The sequence below is a fragment of the Enhydra lutris genome, unplaced genomic scaffold (genome assembly GCF_002288905.1).
Source record: "Enhydra lutris kenyoni isolate GAN:26980312 unplaced genomic scaffold, ASM228890v2 scaffoldscaffold20, whole genome shotgun sequence".
Taxonomy (NCBI): domain Eukaryota; kingdom Metazoa; phylum Chordata; class Mammalia; order Carnivora; family Mustelidae; genus Enhydra; species Enhydra lutris.
In genome coordinates this window covers 13754976-13781957 of record NW_019154104.1, presented here as the reverse complement: position 1 = coordinate 13781957, position 26982 = coordinate 13754976, and the positions used below count along the sequence as shown (strand labels likewise).

The 26982-nt window shown below is 35.9% G+C and overlaps 1 protein-coding gene across 3 annotated transcripts in view; it reads right to left on the bottom strand.

Moving 5' to 3' along the window:
* Nucleotides 1-26982, bottom strand: part of LOC111148569 (centrosomal protein 128) — a 395466-nt gene that overhangs the window by 247071 nt on the left and 121413 nt on the right. For all 3 annotated transcript variants that reach the window (XM_022505239.1, XM_022505241.1, XM_022505240.1), the window contains 3 exons: nucleotides 25216-25866; nucleotides 20090-20254; nucleotides 4630-4806 (listed from right to left, as the gene is read on the bottom strand). In XM_022505239.1, the coding sequence (XP_022360947.1) occupies nucleotides 4630-4806; nucleotides 20090-20254; nucleotides 25216-25866 (993 nt within the window). The remainder of the gene's footprint in view (nucleotides 1-4629; nucleotides 4807-20089; nucleotides 20255-25215; nucleotides 25867-26982) is intronic.

The following is a 26982-nucleotide window of genomic DNA, read 5'->3' as shown; positions in this document are numbered from 1 at the left end:
ATCTAGTATGTCTATGTATGTACACATGTATGTGTGCACATATGTACGCACTGACAGTAAATATTTACTTCAAATACAGACATGAATCAGCTCTCAAGTGTTCTCATTGCTAGAATCTCTGAAGGCTGATTCCACAAAGTTCTGGCAAGCAGCCTCAATTAAACCAGTGTACTTCATTTTTATTTACTTCTCTGCCTCAGTCTTGTTCCACGTAATATATTTCACAGTGGGTTAGATTTAATTACATGGAAACTTAATTCTTTGTCTCATTTATCCTTCTTTAATTTCATACTATGAGGGCCATTTTGTCTCATTAATGGTTGTATAGAACTGACAGAAACTAATCAACATGACTTTGTGTAAACATTGCTTTATATTTCATGATGGTAACAAAATCCTACAATAAACAGGTTGTCTATACCAGCTGCCTTGGTTTCCTTCAGACCAACTCATTTGTAAAATCCTTTGCCATCTGGTTCTGCCTTATTACTAATGAAACGGTGCTCAAAGGTTTTCAATGACTTTATGATTGTAAACACAGAATTTTTTTAGTTCCTACTTTCTTTGAAACAGGTGCTACCTGTGATATTTTTACAGTCTCCTCTGTAGAAATTTTCTGCTTAAAAATACCCTATCCCTTTGCAAGAGACATCTATTCCTATTCTTTTTTTTTTTTTAAGATTTTATTTATGTATTTGACAGACAGAGAGCACAAGTAGGCAGAGAGGCAGGCAGAGAGAGAGGAGAAAGCAGGCTCCCTGCTGAGCAGAGAGCCCAATGTGGGGCTTGATCCCAGGACCCTGGGATCATGACCTGAGCCAAAGGCAAGAGGCTTAACCCACTGAGCCACCCAGGCGCCCCACATCTATTCCTATTCTTAAATATTTCTATACATCCTGATGTGTGTGCTCATGACTCCCCTAAGGAATATCATTAGGTAATTCATTCAGACAGATGATGAATACGTAATGAACGTAATGATGCCGGCCATATGCCATAAACAAGAATGCTGTATTCTCATATCCAACTTTTCTTTCCTCCACTTTTCTCACCATCCAAATCTCACCGCCAACTCTCATGTCTCCCTGACTTCAGTGAAATCCTGCTTCCAGTTCATAGTGTTTTCTTCCTCTTCAGACTCCGCATGTACTTGTCAATGACTGTCACTGACTATATGTTTTATTGTTCTTTTCCATTCATCTGTGTCATGGTTTCAATTAAAACATCAGTAACCAGAGATCAAGTGTTCAAGATTAAAGTCTAAAATAATTTGATAGGAGTATAAGTAATATTCATATTTTGTGATTTTTTTTGCAAATTTATATATAGTTTAGTGTTTAAGAGAACAGCCTTGTCCACTTATAAGTAATGTGACTTAATTTCTCTAAGCTATAAAGCAGGCAAACTGCCTCATAAGGCCAAAGTATAAATTAAATTAAATGAGGGTTAGCACAGCATCTGGCACATAGAACACCATTATTATTACTTACTGCATATAAAGAAGTCATCATCAGGAAATAGATTTCAAGGTCTCTTGCGACAAGAGAACTATAACAACAATTTGTCATAAAAAGTTAAAAGAAACAGGGGAGCCTGGGTGGCTTAGTCAGTTAAGCTCAGGTCATGATCCAAGAGTCCTGGGGATGGAGCCCCAAGTTCAGCTCCCTGCCCAGCAGGGAGTCTACTTCCCCCTCCGCCCTACCCCTACCATTCATTCTTGCTCTCCCTCCCTCTCTTTCTCTCTCTCCCTAGAATAAACAAAATCTTTTTCAAAAGTTAAAAGAAAATCTATATATACATAAATATATAAATATATATGAATATATGACCAAAAAAAGATACTACATAATAATGATACCTAGCATTAGCTGAGTATTCACTAAGTGCAATATATTTCACTCCATAATATACACCTTATATATCTTATTCTACTTTATCCTCAAAATAAGCCAACTTATAAATGGGACATGAATTCTTAGAGAGAAGAGAAATTGCATAACTTGTCCAAGGTCATACATTAGCAATATGGAGATGCAATTTCAGCCAACATCTGTCTTGAGCCAAAGACTATCCTCTTTATGCTCTACCAATGGGTGAATACTCAGACCAAGTGCTATGAGAAAAGCTCTTCAATTATCAAAATTGGTCTGTGAAATGATATAACTTTAATTCAGACACTTTCCTAATTGTTTTATAATAGTGATGACTTAAGTGTCTGTCCTTAAATTTTCAAACACTAATTGCATTTACTAAAGTGGAATAAATAATAAATATGGTGGCTGGAGAAAGAAAAAGTAATCAGATATAATATCAATACTCCCAAGGACTTTTCTCAGGCTCATTTGTTACATATCTATTATCCAATTCATATCATAGCTGTCACTCTCTACATAAAATGACTAAAAATTTCATCAGTAATATACCAAAATCAACAAATGACAAAGAATAATTGGAATTATTCCATTTTTTAAAACACTTTATAAGGACCACCACTCTCCCTTAAATTTCTGAACTATAAAGCACAGAATCAACTTTATTTTAACAACCTCTTGGGTTGTTTATTTGAGGTGAGAACAAATGTTATATTCTTCAGTATTCATTTTTTTTCCCCAAGTTCATAGGAAGGTAATGACAGAAGTTATTTATTAATAGAAAGAGACCCACAACAAAAAAGGTGTACTCTAAACAAAACAACAACAACAAAAAACTTAATAGAATTTCCATTCTTTTAGATTTACTTTCCACCCATCAGTTGGATTGAATTAGTCTTTCTCTAGGAGAAGAGGTGTAAAGAAAGGCCCATTACCAAAATCACTGCATTCCTGAAAGCCTATTTAAAAATTGGGTGTTTTTTGGAATATGTTGGAAGGATAATTTGTGCCTCAAACAGAAAATACTTAAGCAATCTGCAATTTACCCACTATGTTTTAGCCTGTAATTGCCCATAACAAGGTTTATATACCTTATAGCATGATCTAAATAATACCATTTCTATGTCTCTATCTGACTGAAAATAAGCCATCCTGATAGAAATACTTAGATATAGAGTAACTATTTCATTGTTAGTATGTGCTTCTTTTAGATGAAATTAGGATCTTAAGGTCACACATCCTTTAAATATAGGTAAACATGACAAGTCAAATAAAAGAAGCAGCAGCAGACAGGAAAAAGAATAAGCCATCATTATAACAAGCTCTACAACAAAACTGAAAGAGTCCTCTAAAGCCAATTACTCCTCATATTTGGCTCATAGTCCTCTCAAAATGACATCTGAGCATTTCAAAAAATGTAGATAGGGGGCACCTGGGTGGCCCAGTGGGTTAAGCCTCTACCTTCGGCTCAGGTCATGATCGCAGGGTCCTAGGATCGAGCCCCACATCGGGCTCTCTGCTCAGCAGGGATCCTGCTCCCAACCCCCTCTCTGCCTGCCTCTCTGCCTATTTGTGATCTCTGTCTGTCAAATAAATAAATAAAATCTTTAAAAAAAAATTAAAATGTAGATAGGAATTCATATTACAGAAACTCCATCAACTCCACCAAATTCTACCTGTCGAGATATTTCTATTAAAGGTGAATCCTAAGACACCTTCCACTGCAAGTGTGGAAATATAGTTCTACTTTCTTTAAAACACCACATAAGGAGGGGAAAAAAAAAAAAAGAAAAAGGATATGAAGAAAGAGCAGGAAAAAAGAGGAGAAAGAAGCCAAAAACAACAACAAAAAAAGAATGACAAAAAGAAGAAACACCCGGAAAGTATTAAAAACTAAGAAGTCCTTAGGCATTTTAAGTCCTGTCATCTCATCATATGAAACAAATACAGGGTAAATGATGGCTAAATGCTAAGGATTATGGTCCCACTGTATTGAAGCAGTACAATGCAACATAGCAGTACTACGACCTAGACTGAAGGAGGGGCTCGCCTTCAAGGAATTAAAAACGTTCATGATCAATTCTGTTTTTATTTCATTTCATTAGAACTATAAATTGAATAGCAACATTCTGTTTTAAAGATAGAAAAACTCACTTGAGTATATTTGTCTAAACAGGGAAGGCAAATAGCACAGTGCTCATGTGTTTAAGCTCAGGGAGTTAGATCCCCAAGGTCTAAAGTCTTGCTTCTAGCATTTAACTAGATACATGGCCAGGGCCAAGTTACTTAACCTCACCAAGCCTTGCTTTCCCTCGTCTTAAATGAATTTAATCAGAGTACCTAAAGGACAGTAGTTTTAGAGATTAAGGGAGAGAATCCTACAGTACCTGTAATATAACTAGTACTCAATAGATGTTAGCCATTAATACACTAACAACAACAAAAATGGCCTGTGATAATGAAAATCCAGGCCTCTTGACTCCAAGGATATTTTTTTCATCAGAACTGCTGCCTCTCTCCTAAGACATTTTCTTTTACAGAATGTGATAGAGGCAATTCCATGAATTAACGGTACACTTCTCTCCCAGGACCATGCAGTAGATATATAGTATCGCATTCTAAACAGTGCAAGATGTTATTTTGTTTCATAAAACTTTCCAGAATAAAAATGTGACTACCATGTAACTATGCATTAAAATCTTCTTATAATTATATATTAAGAAACTAACTGAAAGGCACAATGAGAACTCATAATTACTTTCAATTTCTCCATTGAGTCCCCAGAGAAAGTTTTACAAGCTGCATCAATTTCCCTTCCTATGACACCAAGAATGGATTCCTGTTCAGTCTCCAGGCAAAGAAGTTGATCCTTGAGCTGCAATCTGGCCTCTTCCATCCTTCTTAAGTGCTCTTCTTCATTGCTTATATGCTTTTCCTAAAACATCAGTAAGAAAAACAGAAGTTAATTATTAAGTAAAGGCAAGAAACTCTTGTAATATCTGTACAACCATCTCAAAGGAGTGCAGTACAAAACAGATCTCTCAGTCTTCTTACTTCACTAAACTAAAATGTTTTGCCTACTCATCAACTGAGGTCAAGTTACAGAGAATTCAGAAAAAGGACACTGAGGGAACTGAGTGAGTAGATACTTGGCAAAGAAAATTAAAGTAATTCTGTAACTAAAAGAAAATGAAGCTAAAAAAATCCTTTACATTTTAATAACATAATGCCATTAATGGACTGGAGAGTAAAAGCTGATGCCATGAACTGACTTTGAGTTTCCAATAAATATTAGTGAAACAATAGAAAAAAATATAAAATAAGTTTATGTTAGTTTAATTTCAAAAAAAAAAATACCTATCACTATCTTATTTCATCAAAACATAGTTTTTAAAAAGTCCAAGTTTTCAAACGCCAGTCATAGTGCATAAATGTTTTGAGTCATGTAAATTTGATAGAAGCAAGATGGAAGTACTTCTCAAGTAAGCAAATACATTTAATAAAAAAAAAAAAAAAAGGTTTCTAAGAATCCTTTAAGAGCTTACAAGGACCTGGAGACCCATTCTAGGCAAAGTAAGTCTCAATCATGATTGCACAATTTCATTATTAGAGAAATTCTAACAGAGTAGCACAGACCTGGAAGAGAGTAACAAAATCACCAGAATTATAAGTATAAACAATGGCCCCAAAAGTCATGGCGGCTGGCTAGCTTTGCTTTCACTCATTACACAGTAATCTGATCATTCTTTACCGACCCTAGTAAATATAATACAAGCAGGAAAATAATGTGGTCAAAAACTCCAGCTTGAAGTTAAAATAACAAGAGATCCATCCACTCAATTAAAACTTACTTATGAAAGGAAAGATAGCATTTTAGCAGAATCACAAGGTATTTCCTTTCAACTCTGCCCAAAGAAGAAAGTCCTTTCACAAACTTCTACCCTTCCCTCTAGCTTCATACCTCCCTCCTTCCCACTCTCTCATATATCAACTACTTGCAGCTTCTCAAATATGCCTTCATATGTCTTTCCAACCACTTCTGATGTACACAACACTGCCTGAAACTGTACTATTTGAAAATGGGCCTGGTAGCTACAAGACAGCCTTTATCTTGATGACTACATCCTAGCAGTCTGTAGCTCAGCTTTGTAAACTTAGGAATTGGATCTTCTTTCCCTTTTGGTACCCTGAGTGGAAGCATCTTTCAGCAAAAGTGTAACATTAAGCTCACGAGAGACTAATGTACAAACTAGAATGCCACTCAATTAACGACATCAGTTTACAATAAGAACCATAACCACCATATGGATCAGAATGTTCCTGTCAGCATACCCAGTACATTTTCTCCCTGCAGACCAATCTGGATGGGAAGGCAAATTATAATCAGAATGTTGCTTAATGAATAGGGAACTGGAGCGAGGGGAGTTTGTTTTATGAAACAATGCGTATATGGCATCATGCTAATGGCAGTCTGGTGCGTCCACTGGCACATCAGGGATTTACAAACCACAGGAACAAGTGTTCCATTCTCTTGGGCGGTGTTTTGATGGAGACTGAAGTACATCTCCCTAACTTTCTCCTCTGTTCACCTTCAGTTTCTGTCCAAACTCTCCCTCCCGACTGATAAGGCATCACTTTAGAGATATTGATATCTTCACAGAATCTTGCTCTCATCTAGGAGCCTTTCTGAAAAAATTAACATCCTGGCTCTGAACAACATTTGAAGACTTTGAAGCTTACTTACTAGAAAGCAACCTTTCCGTCAAGTCCCCCAAGAGGTGAGGCTACTCGGGCCTGTACTATTGGCTACCACCACCTACACTTCCTAGCCTTCAAAATTTAGCCTTCGATACTTAGTCTCCTTCCTTTACTGATTTCCCAAAGCAGAATGTTCCTAGAGCATCTTATGTATATCACAGTTTTAAATAAATAAACATATATATATGTGTGTGTGTGTGTGTGTGTGTGTATATATATATACATATATATATATATATAGCTGTAATATAATTACTCTTCCACCAGCCTCCCTCAATAAACTGCTAATTTCAGGAGACTGCAAAACATGCTTATAATTACCTTTAAGCTCCACAACTTTGTTGAGTAAGTGATTTAAAGTTTTTCAAAGACTCAAATTCAATACTAGAAAAATCATTTCATCAGTGACCATGCAGACCTATATACACTCTGAAGCTACTGATGTGTGCTTGGAGGTTCCTTCTATGCATACGTATACCTCCAGAATGCTGCTGTATTCTCACTGGTGTGATATTGATAAAGAACCCAATCAGTGTTACTGAAGTATTTAGAGGACAACTATTGATAATCTACACCCAGGGAATTCACAATGATGTTCTAACTGTTCTTTCTTTTCTCATTTCCTTCAGAGCCAGCTTTCTTCCATCCACTATCCACTATTTCTATATTTTGATATTCCTAAAAATGTTGATATTGTCAGGAAAGGCTCTATAAATTCAATCTCTTTAGCAAAGACTGAGAAATTCATTATCCACTTCACTATCTTTTGTGAGACAGTCAGCAGGCCAGGTCCAACTGACCTCCCTTTGAAATAAAACTCACAGAACTATGAACTCACACGGACCTTGAGATCAATTGGTTTAACTACCTATTATTCTTTCAAGAATCTTTTGTTTGACATTTCTGACAAATGGTCATCTGACCCCCTACATGAACAGCTCTAGTTTCAATGAATAAAACACTTGACAAAACCATAACATCCTTTCATTTGTCTAAGTGCTGTACTCAAGAATTAAAGTAAATAGATGAATCCCCTACCCTCACTTAATCACATTCCAGGTAAATCCATGTTCTTTTATTTAACTGGGTTTCAGACACTGCACCACACTAGTTCTCCATCTCCATGCTCCAAAACCAAAAATCTAGGAGTTAAGTAAGTAAGCTCTTCTGTACCACTATGTATTGACTTATTCACTCATTCAACAATTTTTATAGAAAGCCTAGTATGGTAAGACATTCTCCTGAGTACTAGGGACAGAGTGAATAATTAAGGCTCCTGTCCTCATATAGCCAACAACTATCTCCATGAAATGTCATCCCTTTCATTTTGCCTCATTCTTCTGGCTTGAGAATACTTACCTGAACACTAAAATGTTCCCAATGAATTAGCTTTTTCTCCCAGTTTCATGTTTCAGAAATAGCTCTACAAATGGAATTAGCACAGCTCATTCTGAGGGAGAAGTGGAAAACTGGCTGGCTGACATCAATCCAATCATCCTGTCTGATTTGAGGATACATGAATTAATAAGGGGAGATGATAATATTTAGGCACTATTATGAATAGTTCTTGGTTTTCTAGAGAATTCAGAAGAAGTAATTCTACAACAAGACTAACCAAAAGCCATCTTTTCCTATAGAATTAGAGGTAACTCGAGGTATTTTAGAGACTATTTAGGAATTTGGAAGAAAAAGTGGCTTTGGAGCACAATGGATAGGGCATTGGATTTCCAGGAACATGGAAGACACAGTCCAACTTCAATGTTTCAGCATGAATGGTCATGTATGTCTAGGTCATGGCACCACAAAAGGAGCTTCTCTGTGGGGGAGAAGATGGGATTAAATAGATAGATACAGATGAAGCTGACTATAGCAGTCTGTATACTCCAAAAAGAAAGATATCCTATACCATGGCTGAGTTTGAGAAAGAACCTTAGAGAATAAACTCAACCCTAAATTACACAAATGAGGAAACCAAAGTTCAGACAAAATAAATAACTGAACCAAAGTTAAAGAGGCCATAACCCATAACCTGAGTCTCCTGGCTCCTGACTAAGTGCTCACTATTAAAATACCAGATATTAAAATACCAGTTGAGTTCTTAAAATTGGAATTTAGAAACCCAATGTGAAAAATTCAGGAAAGTTATCAGCCAGTTACATGGGGACTAATACATCCATAAAGTAGAAAAAATAACAAAAAAATACTTCTGAATAAATATAGTTATAAATGAAATATGTGACGTAGTGGGAAATTCAGAACAGAACACACACACACACACACACACACACACACGAGAGAGAGAGAGAGAGAGAGATAGAGGAACATCAAGCATGTATAAGAAGCCATCTATCTAAACTAGAGATGTACCCTATGTACCCATAAAATCTGCTGTTGGCATTTTTAATCAAAAAGTATACTAATCACACAGTAAGCAAGGTATAGTTCCATTGTCGAGAGAGCAAAGACTTTATGAAGCTTCCATTTCAGGACAGGAAAGGATTACACTGTTGACATTTGTGTCTAAAGCAAATTAAAAAAAAATACTGCTCACAATCTCTTCAAACACACATATGTGCACACATACAATGTTGACTGGCTTCATCAATGGATAAGCAATTCAAAGGATGAGAAATTTTCCTCTACTTATATATTTATGTTGCAGCACAGTCTTTACAACTCAGAACATTCATTTTCCCAAAGGCTGTAAAGATTATAAGGAGACAAAATCTTAAAGGAAATAGAACTTCAATAAACTAGAGCATATCCAAAACATTATCTCCTTGGCCAAAGTTTGTGAGATCCCTTCAATGTTCTAAGAGGCCCAGAAGAGCCACTTTATTTCCAATACAGTTGGCTACAGGACATGAAAACAGGTCTTCACATACCTAAAAAGAAAAAAGCTTAGAAAATAAAGCACACTCACATGACTTAAGTAAATCATTAAGTACAAAGCTACTGTTAAAACAAAAAAAAAAAGCTATTTTTATTTATTTTTTTATTGAAAACTATTATTGAAAACTAACTTGAACAAGCAAGTATGACAATATTTCAGCCCCAAGGTCATCTTTAATACATTAGCAGTGGGTGAGGGAGAGATAGGATGAGAGGCAGAGAGAAATCAAATTATATTAAAGGCTAGAATTAAAACAAACAATGTAATTCAAAGTTATTGAAAGCATGGCATGTTGAAACTATAGACCAGCACATATCACCTATAAAGTTTTGAGAAGGAATATTTCTGTAACTCAAGATAACTGCTATGCCTAAGCCTTAAATCCAGGACACTAGCATTACAAGGCAAATTATGAAACTATCCTGAACAAAAATTGGATCTGTCCGGAAGCCATTTATCTAACTCTCTAAAGAAAGCTCAACAGAGTTGACTCAACTACAAGGAAGTTAAGTTACAATGAAATGCCAACCAAGGCAGAAACTGCAGAACAACTAAAAGAGAAGGATCTACTGTGGGCATTACAGGGAATCTGAAAAGAGTTTCATCTAGAAAATTACCACACTGCAGTTCAAACTGTCTTACAAAACAAGAAGCAAATAAATAAACAAATAAAACATTAAATCTTGGCCACACCATAACTACTTTTTGCAAACTTATTTCTTAAAAATACAAGATTTTATATGACTGGGCACTTTTTAAATTCAATGCATGGCTGTACATTGAATGTTGAGATTGGTATTTAAAAATAAATAAAACAAAACAAAAAACCAAAGCAGCACTTCCAAAATCAACAGTTCAGATCAGTTTGAAAAAGTCTCCATGGATTCAACCTATGTATATCCTGTGCCCTCAGTGAACCCAACACTACTCAGGAACAAAGAGGACAAGGGAAGGTCATAAACTGAATTTTTTACCCATTATAAAAGTGCAATAACATGCATTTTCTTCCTCATCCATGCAGATATTATAACAACAGATAACTTGAGCTCTTAAGAATGATAGGAATATCTGCCCCTTCTCTTGTCCCTAGGGCACTTTATAGGAGCTCCCTCTAGGGTTCCTACTACTTTGTATGTCTTTTATGTCTGTCTCTTTAGCAGACTGTGAATTCCTATTGGGCAGAGATCTTATTCTTTATTTAAACATCCCAGTACCCAGTAGAGTGTCTCAGATAGCAGTCAATCGATAAATTTTTCTGAAACATACATATCCTTTTATGTTCCATTCATTCTGTGAGCATTTTGTGTGTGTGTATGCTCTATGGGCCAAACAGAATAGACCCCAACAATACGACAATGAAAAAAACAATCTCTGAACTCAAATGACTTCTTATGTTTCTGAAAGTTTGCTTTTGCAATAAATCAATCAGTAAAATCATTGAGGGCAATCATCTTGTCAGTAACAGGTTACTATAAATGGCAAGGCCAGTTGATGTCACAAAAGCTAGGACACTGCCAGGAGTAAGAAGTAATCAGATGCAGAATAAGCTTTAAGGATAGAACTAGTAAGATCTGTTAATGAATTAAATACAGATTCATGTGTGAATAAATGAAATGCTTCTATATATGTTTTTAATAAGCAAAAGAACACTGTAATTCCTACTAGAATATTGGTTTCTTAAAATAAAAGTGCTACTATTTTGTGGGTTAGATATTCTTTTTTCTCCTCTGTAAGTAGATGCTTTACACTATTTCCTTCAAAGAAGGGAAAGAAGTTACAATTAATAGTATGGTAAGAATAAGAGCTGAAAGCATCAGTAAAACAGAAGCACTAACAGAAAAAAAGTAAGGCATAATTAGAACATTGGATATATGATTTGGTACATATTAAAATTGGGATATGAAAGAGTTTCCAATCCATAACCTAGTCTTGGGCAGGCGTAGGAAATTTATCCATAAGACAGAAACCAAAAAAATGCAAATTCAGATTTAAACTCCTAACCCCACTTAAGGAAATTATTCTTGCCTCAGGCTTTTTAGTATCTTTTTCTAGAAGAATATTGAGCAATACAAAGATCATTGGCAGCATAATCAGAAAGGTGTCAGGACATGTATTGGATACATTCCTAGAAATTAATATTCAAAGTCGGAAACAAAAATACCACTGAAGGGTATTTTATGCATTCATTAAGTTTTAGGACCATCTTGCAATTATTATGTACTTCTCTTAAGTCAAATGCTAGGAAACAGAAATAATGTTAGTTATTTAAAATCAGCCACTTTTGATGCATTTCTTTTTCTGAAACAAAATACAGACAAGGAAACAAACAACGAGAGTTTCAAATTACGCATCTGGAACGAACACTGTTTAATTTTCAAAAGAAAAAAATGTATCATTCAGCACCAGAGAAATGTTTATAAGCTTACGGTGTCTTTAAAAACCATCAGGATTTATTCTCTTTTTTTCTTAAAAGATACTTAAGCATTCATTTATTCTTAATGAAAGAATATGGGGGAAAAAAGTTAAGAACAAATTTCCAAATAATATAACTTATGTTAACAATGACCACCTCCTGGTTGTTTTCCTAAAATTTACAGACTATTGCTCACTTGACATTAAATGACAAAGTAGATAGAGTCACTTTAAACTGTGATTTAAAAACAGCAACAACAACAACAACAACAACAAAAAACACCACCCAACCTCACGTAAAACAAACCTGGACATTCATTTTATGTTCCCTTTTAGGGTCTAACCAAAGCAAGCAAGCTAGGACTGCTTACCTCCCAACAAAGCACTGAAACAGATAAATACAGGACACTTCATGCAGCCTATTTCCCTTGGCTTTCCACATCACAACCAACCGCATGTACCATTATTTAGCCTAACTCCTACACTATGGCGATCACTCACAATCTCAAAATTAAATGAAATCAAACTAATAGTATAGGATTTTAAAGGTAAGTGTCCAACAAGACTGCACTCCTCTAAAGCCTTTGTAATTTTCAGGGGCTCAATGAATTAAGGATTAAATGGCAGTCCTCTTAAATCAAGTCCAAATCAGGGATGAAAAATATGCAAACTTTGACTTCACTCATTATATTCATTTTAAAATCAACCTCTTTGATTGTAAATGGTTGGTAGAAAAGTCACTGGCAATGGAACAGAGTTTGAAAATGCGTCTCCACACTTACATTCCATTTTGGAAAGTAGAGACCACATGTACTTCTATACAGCCTTTATTTCTTGCCCCGTCCTCTGCCACAGCTGTATGTATAACTGCCCCCTTCCCCCAGTCACTGCATAGTCACTTCACCTTTGCATTTTAAAACCGTTTCTTAAAACCTGGCATAGGTTTTCATATACGGTAAGGACTCTGATGTTTCAGCCAACTCTGTGGAAGTCAAGGACTACTCTGGATTTAATGACTACAAGTGGTTCAATTAAAAGCACTTTATAAATAACAAATACAAAACAGTGTATAATTCTACCTTTAATTTGACCACCTTATCTTCATTTTTTTAAGATTTTTTTAAGAATTAATTTCATAGGAAATTACTCATAACATCTCAGTCAGTGTTTATATTTAGAGTATCTAGTTTAAATTTCCCTCCAAATTAATACAACTTTATTCTCTTTATTCTACTCACACAATTTAAAATAGATGCTGCACTAAAGAAAGAGTAAGTCCTGCATAAAAATGTCCGAAAGTATAAACACTAAACACTAAAGTAAATGAAAGAAGTCAGCATCTCATTTGCTTCTATTTCTTTCTTGCTATTCTGAAAACAAAAAAATTAAAATCAGAGAATTCTGCCTGCCACAAAGAGTTCTTAGTAAAAAAATACAGAACTGTGACTCTATAAAGTAGTGAATACTTTATAGACAGCTGACAATCATATATATTTTTCCATATGATGAAAAATACCAATCCTGAACAGATGGTCAAATTAGAACTAAAAACACAAAATTAAAAAATACTGATTCATTTTTCCTGCCACAGATATAGTTTATGTGGCAATATCAGGTTTTAATTTGATTTTTCTAACAAAGTCACTGATGACTTCTTTTCCAAAATTGGTGTCAAGCTAAAAAAATTAAAGAGTATATGGTAATCTGTTGAATATAATAACCCTAAATTTAAATTCAACACTATGAGTTCAATGAAAAGATATAAATGTGAGTCATTTTACTGGCAGTAAATAAAGGGAAAAAAATAAAAGGAATTTGTGCTCATATCCTGTTTCCACCACAAGCTATGCAATGTTGGACAAGTCACCGTGTTATACTCGCAACCTCAGTTTCCACCATCTGTAAAAATGGGCATCATAATTACACAGGAGAATTACCATTTTTCAAAGATCATTATTTAGTATTAGAAAAAAATCTCCCTTAAGTGTTTTTATCCAATATAATAGTAGCTTTAAAATATCTGCGACATGGGGCGCCTGGGTGGCTCAGTGGGTTAAAGCCTCTGCCTTTGGCTCAGGTCATGATCCCAGGGTCCTGGGATGGAGCCCCGCATGGCATCTGGCTCTCTGCTCAGCAGGAAGCCTGCTTCCTCCTCTCTGCCTGCGTCTCTGCCTACTTGCGATCTCCGTCTGTCAAATAAATAAATAAAATCTTTAAAAAAAATTTTTTTAAATCTGCTAGGTGTCACTTCACAAATAATTTGAATAAAGCATTTCAAGGGAAGGAACAAAAATACATGTTTATGAATTCTGATCTACTCAACACTTAGATTCCTATAACCACTATAGCCTTGGATGTCACAAAATCTGTGGCCTTAAGGTGTCCCCTAATTGTGTAATCACAGTTTCTCTCTCCTGAAAAAATAGTAGAAAAGAAGCCTCTTGAGAGAATTCAGAATACTACATAAATTAGCAATAATTATACGAGCTAGATAAGAATCCCAGATAACCTATATAATCTATATACTGGTTCTTATAGGTTCTGGTACAACAGAAAAAAAAAAAAAAAAATAGAATTCGTAAGCCTGATTCCTATTTCCATTTCTACCAATAGACAGCTGGAGCACTTGGGCAATTCTCAATTAACTCTTTGGGCCAGACCTGCCTCATCTATAAAAGAAGATGGTGGAGGGCTAATATTGTTAAAGTTTCTTTTATATTTCAGAATTACACCGATGCTAAATGTTCTGGGAAACACCACCTTTGCACAATATTCCAGTGCAATCTTGTAAACACTGAGACCCTGCTTATTAAAAATAAAAGCTAGCACGTAGATTTTTTTTGTGGGGCAGAGAAACAACCTACTAAAGGATCTTCCAACACTGCCAGGGTGCCTGGGAGGCTCAGTGGGTTAAGCCTCTTCAGGTCATGATCTTGGGGTCCTGGGATCAAGCCCTGCATCGGGCTCTCTGCTCAATAGAGAGCCTGTTTCTTCTTCTCTCTCTCTGCCTGCCTCTCTGCCTACTTGTGATCTCTCTCTCTCTCTCTCTCTGTCAAATAAATAAATAAAATCTTTAATGAAAAAAAATCTTCCAACACTGCCATGGCTAGCTATAACCACAAGGCATGTGTACCCATGTGACAGCATCTCTCGTAATGGGGGAAGTTCTACATATGGTTGTGATTGTGGGTGGATTAAAGGAGAAAAGCAAAATGAGGAGAGTGGATACCTCCGGCTTCCTCCAGGTTTGGGTATCTAGTAGCAAGAAGCTTGTCTGCGTGATTTTCCTTAGAATTAAATCAGTAACAAATACAAATGAAAGCTCCAAATATGGAAAGCACTGGATCATATAGGAGAGAAATTACTTGATCTGTAATTTTAAAATGGAAAACACACAGTAATATAATCAACAAGAGAATGCCATATTCACCAGATAAAATATTGGGTGTCAAATAAACTTGATTTTGAAAAATGTTCAAGGACACAGGCAAATTCGGAACACAAAGCTGTGCATGGCAAATAATCCCAAATGGGATCTGTGTATCTGAGTGTGTAGAAAAGAACCCCAAAAAGAATTTTACCAGAACTTGAATGAAAGAAAGTTAGGTGGTAAGATCACAAGTGAGTTTTTAAACTTTCCTTATTATCCAAATAAAAATCTATTTTATAATTTTTAATGTTCCCTTTTAAAGAACAAAATATTTTTCTAAACACAATTTCAGAATTTATTAAAATGAATATAATAAAATAATAAAATTACTCTTTCCCTAACATCTGAAAATTAATGTCTCCATTAGTCTACATTGGAGATAGGAAAACAATCTCAGAACATTACTATCATTTTTTACGCTATTTTTCTCACTAATTATGAAAATACATGCAAAAATAGTGTATATTTTTTTCATAAAACAGCCATGCTTCCAAAACATAGGGTTCAAGAGAATAGACACAGTATAAACAGAATAATCTACAAAATAATATTCTCTTAATTCTACATACCATATTTATGTCTAAAATATCATATAAATAGGTTTGAAAATTAAAAACATTTAATAGTTAACACTACAAAATTACTTGGAAATCTCCACAAGGATGGCCAGTATCATTAGTAAACTCACACCTACTTTAATAAAATTTTTTTAAGTTGGATCAGATACAGGTCTGTATATATAAAAGACATATAAAATTTTCACTATGTGAACTTTGATGTTGACCTGCTGAGCAAAAATGGCTTAATCATATGCTCTTTTGATGATTCAGATTCCAGTGAAACCAATAAAAATATATTTCTGATAAAAAAAACAGCATTATGAGTTTCCAGGTAAATGCCAGAAGAACAAAAAGATTAATATTAATAAGATCCTTTTAGAACAAAAGAAGAAATCAAATATTTTCCTTTAAAATTTTAAGCAAAAGGAATATTAAATTTCAATGACACTACAAAGTTCTATCTAACATTTCATGAGAGCTTTTTCCCCAGTAAAAAGTTCATAATAGCTTTAAATGCATATGTAAATATTCTGTGGGTTGTATAATACCTGTTCCCTTTGTCATGTAAAATTGAAAAATAAAACTTGATATTAAACCAAAATTAGATGTTGGAAAAATGCATCTTATTATCTACATATCTACATATCACCACTAAATACATGAGGAAAATATGTTACATTAGCTTTTCTGTACACATATACCTAACAGCAATCTTCTACTGCTGATTCATGTTGCTGATGCTAATGGTTTTATATGAATTTTGATGCAATTTTAACATTTCTTAGCTTACCAAATAATAACATGACAAAAAACAAAGACCTAAAGTAAGCAGTCAAAATAGTAGCAAGACATTTAAAAAAGAGGGGAAGTGCCACTCACACCACTAAGATGGGCATGTGAGAATAATGCTATGTTAGGTAAACAAGAAAGGCTTCCCTTTTGAATCACATTTGAAATCCCCTCAATCCATAAGGCCCCATTTATCAAGTTCAATGTATTGCTTACATAGTAATCTTTGGGTTACAAGTCATAGGGCTTTTTTTTTCCACTGAAAATATATTTTCATCTTGTTTCCCTGTTTTTATCTTCCACAGTCTGCTGTAACCCCCCCACACCCACACACACACACACACAATGTACATATACCCACAGGTTATCCATATTTTTTATCCTCATATTATACGTTTTTGCAAGCGTGTATATATGCGCGCACATGTGCATTAACACACACACACACTCACACATCCTCTTTATCCACAATTTACTTACAAATTATCTACTGTGTATCTGGCTCTGTGCCTGATCTTGGAGATGGAAAAACAATCAAGATTTGGTTCCTGTCCTCAAATAGAAAACATAATTATAAAACTGCCTACTTGTTTGGTTTGCTTGACACACATGCCTTCAATATCACCTGCTAATAGAAATGCCCCCTCTTTTCACAAGGGAGCCTCCTTTGTGGGCCACCTGTCTCAAGTGATTCAACACAGTCTGGTTCTAAACTTCCAATCTGCATAATTCATTAGTAATTCTTACTCCCAGTTCCCTGGCCCTTCACTCCCTAACATTATTAGACAGGACCACAGGCATTCAATCAATACTGGCTGATTGGTTGATTGCTTGGTTGAACCACTAATCAGTATTTATTTGGAAACATAACAATAACAAAATAATGGCATTTACTAATTGATAGCTTATTATATATCAGATACTCTGCCAGGCACTTTACATATTTTTTTCACATTTAATTCTGTAACAGAGGAATCATCATATCTTTTTAAAGATAATAAAACTGAGATTTTGAGTTTTAAGCAACATACAGCTAGAAAATTATGTACACTCAATGTTTTGCCCACAGCCACTAATGCTATGCCACCTCTCAGAGAGAAGAGCGCTATCTATAGATGGGGGAACCCAACAATATTTTGATTCATATGCAACCATATACTAAGGCACAGGTCAACATAAACAGCTAAGTGAATCCGAAGTACTTAACCATGTACACAAAAAATAGATCTTAAAGAAAAGCAGCCATATGAGCTATATATATATATATATTTATATACACATGTATCTTTATATCTATATGTATCAATATGGATATCCATATATCTTTAAGATTATTCACCAGTTTAGATTCCAGAGACATCTTCTGTCTGCATTAGCACACACTGTCAAGACTCGACTCTACAGTTGTAACAACTGAAAGTGATTTTGTTTTTCATGATCTGGCTAGGAGCATTCAGTTGCAGACCTGCGTCTTATCTATATCTAATCCCCAGCACCCAGAACGAGGCCTGCCACATACTGGATGCTCAACACAGACCAATGGAATACAATCGTTAACTCTTGAAACTTTTTTGTAAGGTGAATGTTCCACGTATACGAATATGTGATAACACGTATATATTTAGAACATCACAAATAGAATCAGTGAGGAAACATTTATTTTTAGCAGAACAAGGTAAACTCACATCCCAACATAAGAAATTTTCACCACTATTTCTTAAATGCAAATGCGTAAGTATAGAACACATTAAGACAATCTTCTGGCTAGAATTTTAATTATGGAAAAGCTGGAAAATTTAGCATTGTCTCCACAGCAACTACACCCTGACAGCAGATCCACTGGACACACTCAAAACCAAACAGGATGGGGCGCCTGGGTGGCTCAGTAGGTTAAGCCGCTGCCTTCGGCTCAGGTCATGATCTCAGGGTCCTGGGATCAAGCCCCGCATCAGGCCCTCTGCTCAGCGGGGAGCCTGCTTCCCCCTCTCTCTCTGCCTGCTTCTCTGCCTACTTTTGATCTCTCTCTCTCTGTCGAATAAATAAAATCTTAAAAAAAAAAAAACAGGACATATGAACTAAATTGTAGCAGTTGTCAAGACTGTAGGCCTTAATTTAGCAACTTAATTTAGCACATTTAATCATAAACACCAAACTTATATCTTATTTCCTTGATTTTAACAATTACTAGAAAAGGAAAAAAATATACCTATAAAATATAATGAATTTTGCAAAAACATAAAGAGGAAAAGATCAGTAAAGCAGTTAAGGAAGTTTCTTCCTAGAGGTCTGTGAAGCATTTTATGATACCTTACCCAGTGGTGGCACCTTGCTCACACATGTATGTAACCTTATCATCTACCTGTCTATGTTGTCTTATCCTCCTACCAGTAAGTTCTTTAATGGTCATCTTTACATGTGGCTTCTATCATACTCAACTACAAATCCTTTTTGGAAGTTGGTAGAAGAGAGATATTCTGTCTTCTATTCCTAATTGACTTTTGCCATAAAAGTAGTGACTCTCTGAGAGTCCCCAGTTTCCTACACAATGCCTGACAGCAGATACTCAAATTCACACATCTACTGAAAGGAAAGCAGTAAGTCTGCCAGGAATGTTCCAAGGTTACCAACCTTCTTAAGCTTCGGTCTCTGCAACTGCAAAAATGAATTTAATAGTATCAATTTCATAAAATTTCATAAAATTACCATCAGCATTAAAAGTGCCTCACACATGGTGAGTACTTAACTATTACAGGTTTTATTTTGAGCCTCAGTTTCCTCATAGGTTAAAACGGATCAATGAAATCTACCCCAGAGAGTTGTGAGACCTAAAAAAGCACACATATGTAAATCAACTGGCATAAATGCCTGACATATAACAGGTCCTCAATAAACCAGAATTCCTTTCTTTGCTACCTTGCCTCTAAACTCCTATTTCAAGATCCAGAAGAAATTTAAAAATCAAATGTAGTAGAAGGTTAACCGTTTGGTTGAAAGACTCAAAATCCAGCATTCTAACAAACTATCACTTTTTTTGTGGCACCAATATAACTTTCCCATGAAAAACAACAATTACCATTTATTAATACATAAAACAGGGGCAGCACCTGTGTGGCTCAGTCGGAGGAGCGACCGATTCTTGATTTTGGCTCAGGTCATGATCTCAGAGTTCTGAGAATGAGCCCCACATCGGCTCTGTGATGAGAATAGAGGCTGCTTGAGATTCTCTTTCTCTTCCTCTCCCTCTGCCCCTCCCCACCCCCATTTGTGGGCATGCTCTCTCTCTCAAAAAAAGAAAACTGCATAAAATATATTCTATAAGAAATACTAGAAGAAATCTGAATAAGTTTTTAAAATTAGATTTCATTCATATTTTTACCTTTTCTTCTAGCTGGTCCTTCAAAGCCTGATATTTTAGCTTCAGTTTTCTATTCTCATTTTCATTCTGGGTTAATTCATCTGTCAGCCTATCACACTGTGACTTCACCTTCTCTAGCTGACAACGATGGACTTTGGCTGTATTCTTATCTTCTAGGCTTTCTGCCTGAGAAAAAGAGGAGAAAAGAAAAAGTCCACTGGCCACAGCCAAACTGTACAGCAAACAAATTACACATGTTATCAGTGGGCAAAAAAGTCAAGAGTTTGCTCTAAGCATCTGTACATAACATACACACCATACACACACAAAAAAGGAAATGCTCCTAGCATTTATTCAATCTCTCCTTAGTGCTTACTGAGCACTTACTCAGTGAAAAGTGCTATACTAGGTGCTGAGATAGCAAATATGAACAGAAAATTGCCAGATGCATCTATCAATTCTACAACAATGAAGGAGAAGTGCTTAATGAAGGCAGAAGCAAATACTGTGCCAAACCAAAGCAAGCACCCCAATTCTACTGACAGGGAAAGAGGTTGTGAGAGGTGTCCCAAAAGGGAAATACTATGACCCAGTACTGACTGATCGCTTTCCTCCTCTATAAAAGGAGCTTTACAACATTCCTGCTCAAGCTCTCTCCTGGGTTTTGTGAAAGAACTGTGTACTTTCAGGATAACAAAATTACTGATGCCACCTTGTGAGGCCAAAAGGATTATGAATTGTAGCAGCCAAGAAACTATAAGTAACTGAACTTGAAAAGGAGTTTTTACCAGTGATTATTATTTCAGTGCCAACAGTGTAATAAAGTACCTGGTTTTTTAACTTTTTCTCAAATATAACCAGGATCAACTTTAAGAAAAAATTAGGAATAATCTATTCTGTGTACAAAATTCAATAAATATTTGCCAGGTATGTGAATTTTAAAACTTTTAAGATGACAACGATGCAAACACTTCCTATAGGTCAGGCACTGCTTTCAGACCTCTTTGCACAGTTTTTCCTCATTGTGTCCTCGCAACAACCCGACCAGGGAGGTACTATTACTACTGCCTCCTTTTTTGCAGCTGAAGCCCAGAGACACTAATAACTTATCCCAGCATATGTAATGAGGACTGCAGAGCCAGGATTTGAACCCAGGAATTCTAATGTGCAGACTTTCAACTATTCTGCCACACTGCTTTTAGGAAGGTACATTTATCATTTTTAAAAACCAGCTGGGTACAACTTGACAATGTTAACTGGTCACACCTACCAGTTACTAACAGCTTGAAAGCAACTACCTATGATCTGTTTAAAACACGTGTTTTAATTTCTAAAATATATGGTTTTTTTTTCTTTTTACACGTATATTGTCTGTGTGTAATCAGGTATGTAGGAATTCAACCACTGGAATCAATTTCCCGAGAGGAAGTTTTGTCAGCTTCAGACAAAATCTGTATTATAGTCACCTCACAAAAATTCACCTAAGACTGGATGCCATTTTAAATTAACACAAGAATTGATTTTTAATAAGGAATCCTGTTTCCACAACCTAAAAACAAAATTACAAAATAAAGCCTCTCATCAGGAAAATTGCTCAATTATGATTTTAAGTTTCAATAGAATGCTTTGCCTTTTCTTCATGGCTAATGAAACTCTTGGGTACAGAAGGTTCCCCTAAAGCCAGTGGAGAACTGGAGTTAGCTCAGGGAGCCTTAAAAACCAGCGGTGCTCATCTCTTTCCAAAACTGTCCCTCTCTGATGATAACGTTCTTTGATAGCCTGAAGTCAAATGGGGTATATATACAACACTAAACTGGGCAAATGCTACAAATCAGGGTTTCTCCCTTGACCCCCGCCCCAGTTTTAAAACATTTACCCACATGCCAATGCCTAAATTTGACTAAGAACTTACTTCTTATGGTTTTAATAGTACATTTACATTTCACTCTAAGGTTTACAAAGTGATGTTGTACTCATGAAAACCCTGTGATAAAGACATTACTAGTCCCATTTTATTGATGAGGTGAAAAAAGGTTAGGTAACTTGACCAAGATCATATAGCCAGCAAGAAGCAAAAGTATAGAGCTCAAACCCTTAGTCTTTGATCACCTCCCCCGCAAAAAGGCTCCACCAAATGATTTCTATTGAAATCATAATGAGGTGATAACCCAATATCCTTCAAATATGAATAGGAGCTAGAATATTTCATTAAAATATTTTACCTTTAAATTTAAAATTAGGCATAAGTAGTCCTAGATGGGGAAAATATATAAATAGTGCAGAGAAAAAATACGGGTAATGTATCAGCATTTATTGGACCCAGAAAAATAAAAGTGAAGCCAAAAGACAAAGAAATAGAACATTTATAGAGCTACTTGTCCCAAGTCCTCTTATACATAATTCAGTACACTAAGTCATCTGTGATGACCATTATGATCAACTCCTTTTAATTAATATAAATAAGTAAAAGTATAGGATTATGTTAGTGAAATAGCATAAAGTAGGGGTTTTTCCTTATGGGCAAGTCATTCAGTTTACAATAAAAGTGCTTACAATCTCTGGTTCTCCTTTTAAGCTCTTATGTTGCTTTTATACCACATTAAAGAGTGGCTGAAACACCCCTCCTCTGTCTTCCAAATTTAAAAAATAAAATGCCTAAAAGTTTCAAAATATCTACAGAGTACTTCTAAGTTATATACTCTTTACATACAGAGAATTTCTCAAAGCTTTACAGTTATTTCACTATACATGAATACAAAGCACTTCCTAATGAAAGGATGGGGGAAACTGCCTGTTGAATACTATCTACTCTGTTTTGATCCAACCCCCTCACATCTCCTCATGGACCTTCCCTAGCCATCTCTGACAAATGGGGTAAACACATTTTGAGTTCTTCTTTTAATCTGCCACGTTTGACACACTTTTTTTTTCTTAAGATTTTATTTATTTATTTGTCAGAGAGAGAGAGAGATAGCACAAGTAGGGGGGAAGGACAGGCAGAGGGAAAAGCAGGCTCTCTGCCAAGCAAGGGGCTCAATGTGGGACTCAATGCCAGAACCCTGGCATCATGACCTGAACTGAAGGCAGACACTCCACTAACTGAGCCACTCAGGCGTCCCACATTTTGAACACTCTTGACTATACCTTTCTTGAAATGTCCTGCCTAGGTTTCCAACATACTATTCCTTCCTGGTTCCCTCCTGTCTCTCATATAGTCCTTTATTCTTATCTGCTAGAACCTCTTTCTCAATACTTCCCTTAAACATTGATGTTCTAGAGTTTCAGCCTCTTCTTTCTCCCTACATGATCTCATTAAAATTCTATGATTTCAACTACCATCAATGGGTCACTGGATCCCAAATATTCAATTTTAATCTCATTTTCCTCCTCAATGTCTAATCCATTATGAACTAAAAACTGTTTTGCCTAAATTTTCATGGTTAGGCTTCTGTTCTTTTTCACCTAACTCAACATGCGTTAAAAACAAACAAACAAACAAACTCGATTTGCCACTCTTCTCTCCAAATCTGCTCTTCTATCTGCATTATCTACCTTGACAAACAGCCTCATTATCCACCTAGTCCCCCAGGTCTGTGCCCAGTCATCCTTTCAGCTACAGCAGCGTAGTTAAGAACACAGGCACTTGACTACCTAGGTTCTAAGACCTTGGGCAGTTAGGTTTCCACACCTCAATTAGAGAAAAAATACCATACAATCTGCAGGGATTGTGTGAGGATTAAATGGTTAATGCATGTAAAGTTCTTATAGTAATGATTGGCACGAACTAAGTGCTGGGAAAAAATGTCTGCTATTATTATTATGGTTATTGTCACAGCCAATCAATCAACATATGACATATATTTTATCTTCTTTAAGATTAGCTCCTCTCCATATCTCTGATTCTTCTTCTGTTTATGTCCTCATCAACTCTGACAGACTACTATGCCATATTTCATCAATATTAAGACATATTTTTCCACATTTTACCACCTCTGTCTTGGGATGTTGTCTTGCAGTTGACAGTATGTTGTGTTTTCAGAAGGAGGTATTTTTTTTTTCCTTAGTAGCACATAATGATGAGTCTTATAACTGATGGTATCTTAGGTTGAATGAAATATGGTAAGGGCCTTACACCTATTCCCCCAGCCTCCATTCTGCTCTGCCTGCCCCAATTAATAACCCCAAATCCACTACTGCCAGTAGGCTACATGAAACTGGGGGAGAGTTCATAAAAAGCTGAAAGCATTCTACATATGTCAGCTATCTCATTATAACTTCATCTTTATCAAAGCATTTTTATGGCAGTTGTATTTCAAGGAACTTTGAAAAAAAATTGTAATTAACCTTTGAAGACTTATCTATGTATTCACCTATTCAGCAGATATCTACAATGTTCCAGGAACTGTTCTAGGCACTGGAGATATAGCTGTAAACAAAACAGACTCCAATCCCAGTCCTCATGGACTTTTCATTCTAATAAAGGGAAACTAAAAAATAAATAATATGGAATCTATATCATATGATGAGAAGTACTGTGGAAAAAAGCGAAAGCAGGAAGGAGGACAGATTTATCACACTCCTGACAATCATGTTATAAAATAATTCCCCTACATGGGGATAATGCTAATACCTTTAGACCCTAGAAATATTTCCCCAATGCAAGATCTCAATTATGCATTTACCCAGGCCAACTTTGATTTGGAAAAGAAAAGGTAAATCTCAAAAGCCTTGGGTTTACACAGCTTATAAGCTGATCCACTTTAGTTACCATACTAATAAAGATGGTGGTTTAAACTTCTATGGCCTTGACAAGTCTTTGCCTTTTATATTTTAGGAGGTCACAGATGTTGAATGAGGGCACGTTTCAGGTCCATGACTTACTGCCACCTCTGCCTTTCCTGAACTCCCAAAATAGCTAGACGTTCTTTTTAAAGGGCTTCAGTGCTCTGAAATAGGTGCTCCCAGGTGGCTGCTATAACTCATTTCAACCTGGCCGAACAGGCATGAATAAGCCTCTTTACTGTTAGTTTTATCTTCCCTTCAGTGCTTAGGAATACAGAATGATCTCTAAAAGTTTACGCTTTATTAACTTCATGAGCCACCAGAAAAATTCCTTCAGTATCATCAGGATAATTCAGCGCAGGTACCTTCAGTGTCCTAATATGATTCTCAGCCTCACTCTTTTCTTTCTTGAAGTGCTTCATCAGCTCCTGGATGTTCTGTTCGTGTTTCGTTTTCACACTCTGCAACGACGATGTGAGATCTTCCAGCTCCCTCTGGTGAACATCTCGTTCTAGCTTTAACTGTGTAATGATTGTAGCTGTTTCTTCATCTCTGGATTTCACCTGTGTCTTGAGGTCAGCAAGGTTCTTAAGTACATCTTTCCTGGCTCGCTGTTCCTCGGCCAATTTATTAGCAAGATCCGCCCGGATGGCGCTCAAGTTCTTGATGGCTTCTTGCATCTCAAGAAGTTGGGCTTTGTCCCTAGCCTGACTCTTCTTTAGCTCTGTGATTTCTTCTTCCAGGTGAGCTTTCTCAAGTTTCATCTGGCTTTGAATCTTACTCTGATGCTTCAATTCACTCTCTAGCCTTTGGATAGTGTCCAGGGAATCCTTGACTTCTAGTTCAAGGTCAACTTGATGAGCCTTAACATCACTTAGTTTCTGCTCCTTACGGTGAAGCTCCTCCTCTTGAAGGGCACGCTTGGTTAAGACATCATTCAATTCCTTTCGAAGATTCTCTATTTGTTGTAACGCTGTATAAAGCTGGCCTTTCAGCTCATCCTTTTCTTTTAGAATCTATCAGGTTTAAAAAAAAAAAATCACTGTAAAATTCACCAGAGAGACTGTCAGAAAATAAAGTTTAATACACAAGGAGAAGAAAAATCCATAAAATAGGATTTTGTATTTTTTCCATTTTTTTAATGAAAAATTGCTTTTAGGCTAGAAAAAGAAAAATACAATTACCCTGACGTAGCACCACACTGAAATAATATGTTGCAGATTTTCAACACCAACACATATCAATCCTTGATTATAAATAATTATTTAAATGTAGGATAAAATTTAGCAAAAGAATGGGGAAAGAAAAAGATTCCTACTATAATTTACCAGAGGTTGAAATAATTAATGTTACTTAAAATAACAGTTCTTTGCATTTCAAATGCACCTGTTTAAAAAGGAGAAACCTCAATATAGACAAGGAAGACAATATAGGGAACCATGCAGATACAATCTAAGAAAAGTTATGGTACAATCAGTCATTACTTAATAAATAAAGTTGGTAGGGAGAGGAAATACACTATATGTAACTGGGAGTCTCGAAGCCCCAAAAAGATAGAAATAGGATTAAGATTAGGATAGGTGGGGAAGGGACACAGCAGAAAGGTCAAGGGATCAGATGTCCATCACCCTCTGCCAGCCTCTCTGCAGGGTGAAGGTGGACACTGACAGTTGGAGGGAGGCCAAGAACTACCCCTCTCGTCCTCACCACCTCCCAAAGCAATGAAAAAGTCAGCAGCTGAGGAAGCTGGAATCACCACCCCTTTCCCCCAACACTGGCACCAAAAACAATCTCCATCTCTGCTTATGGATGCCTGCCATGGCTTTCACCCAGAAAAAAAGAAAATCACGATTCTTATTTCAGAATTAGAAATAACAAGTAAAAATGCAAATAATTACAAGGCAGTTTTACACTTCATATTTTATACTTTAGTATGAAACAATTCAAGATAAACTACAATGAGTCAATCACTCCAAAGAAACAGTTCCCTCAAAACCCTGTCAGTTTTAGCAGAGAAGAAGAGCAGGAAGCCAGCATGAGAGATAATAAAAGGAGGTGGTTAGGCAGCTGAGCTCTGACCATAGAAAACTGTATGTGATTCTCAGTCCAGTCGTAAGTCACCCTAGGGCCTC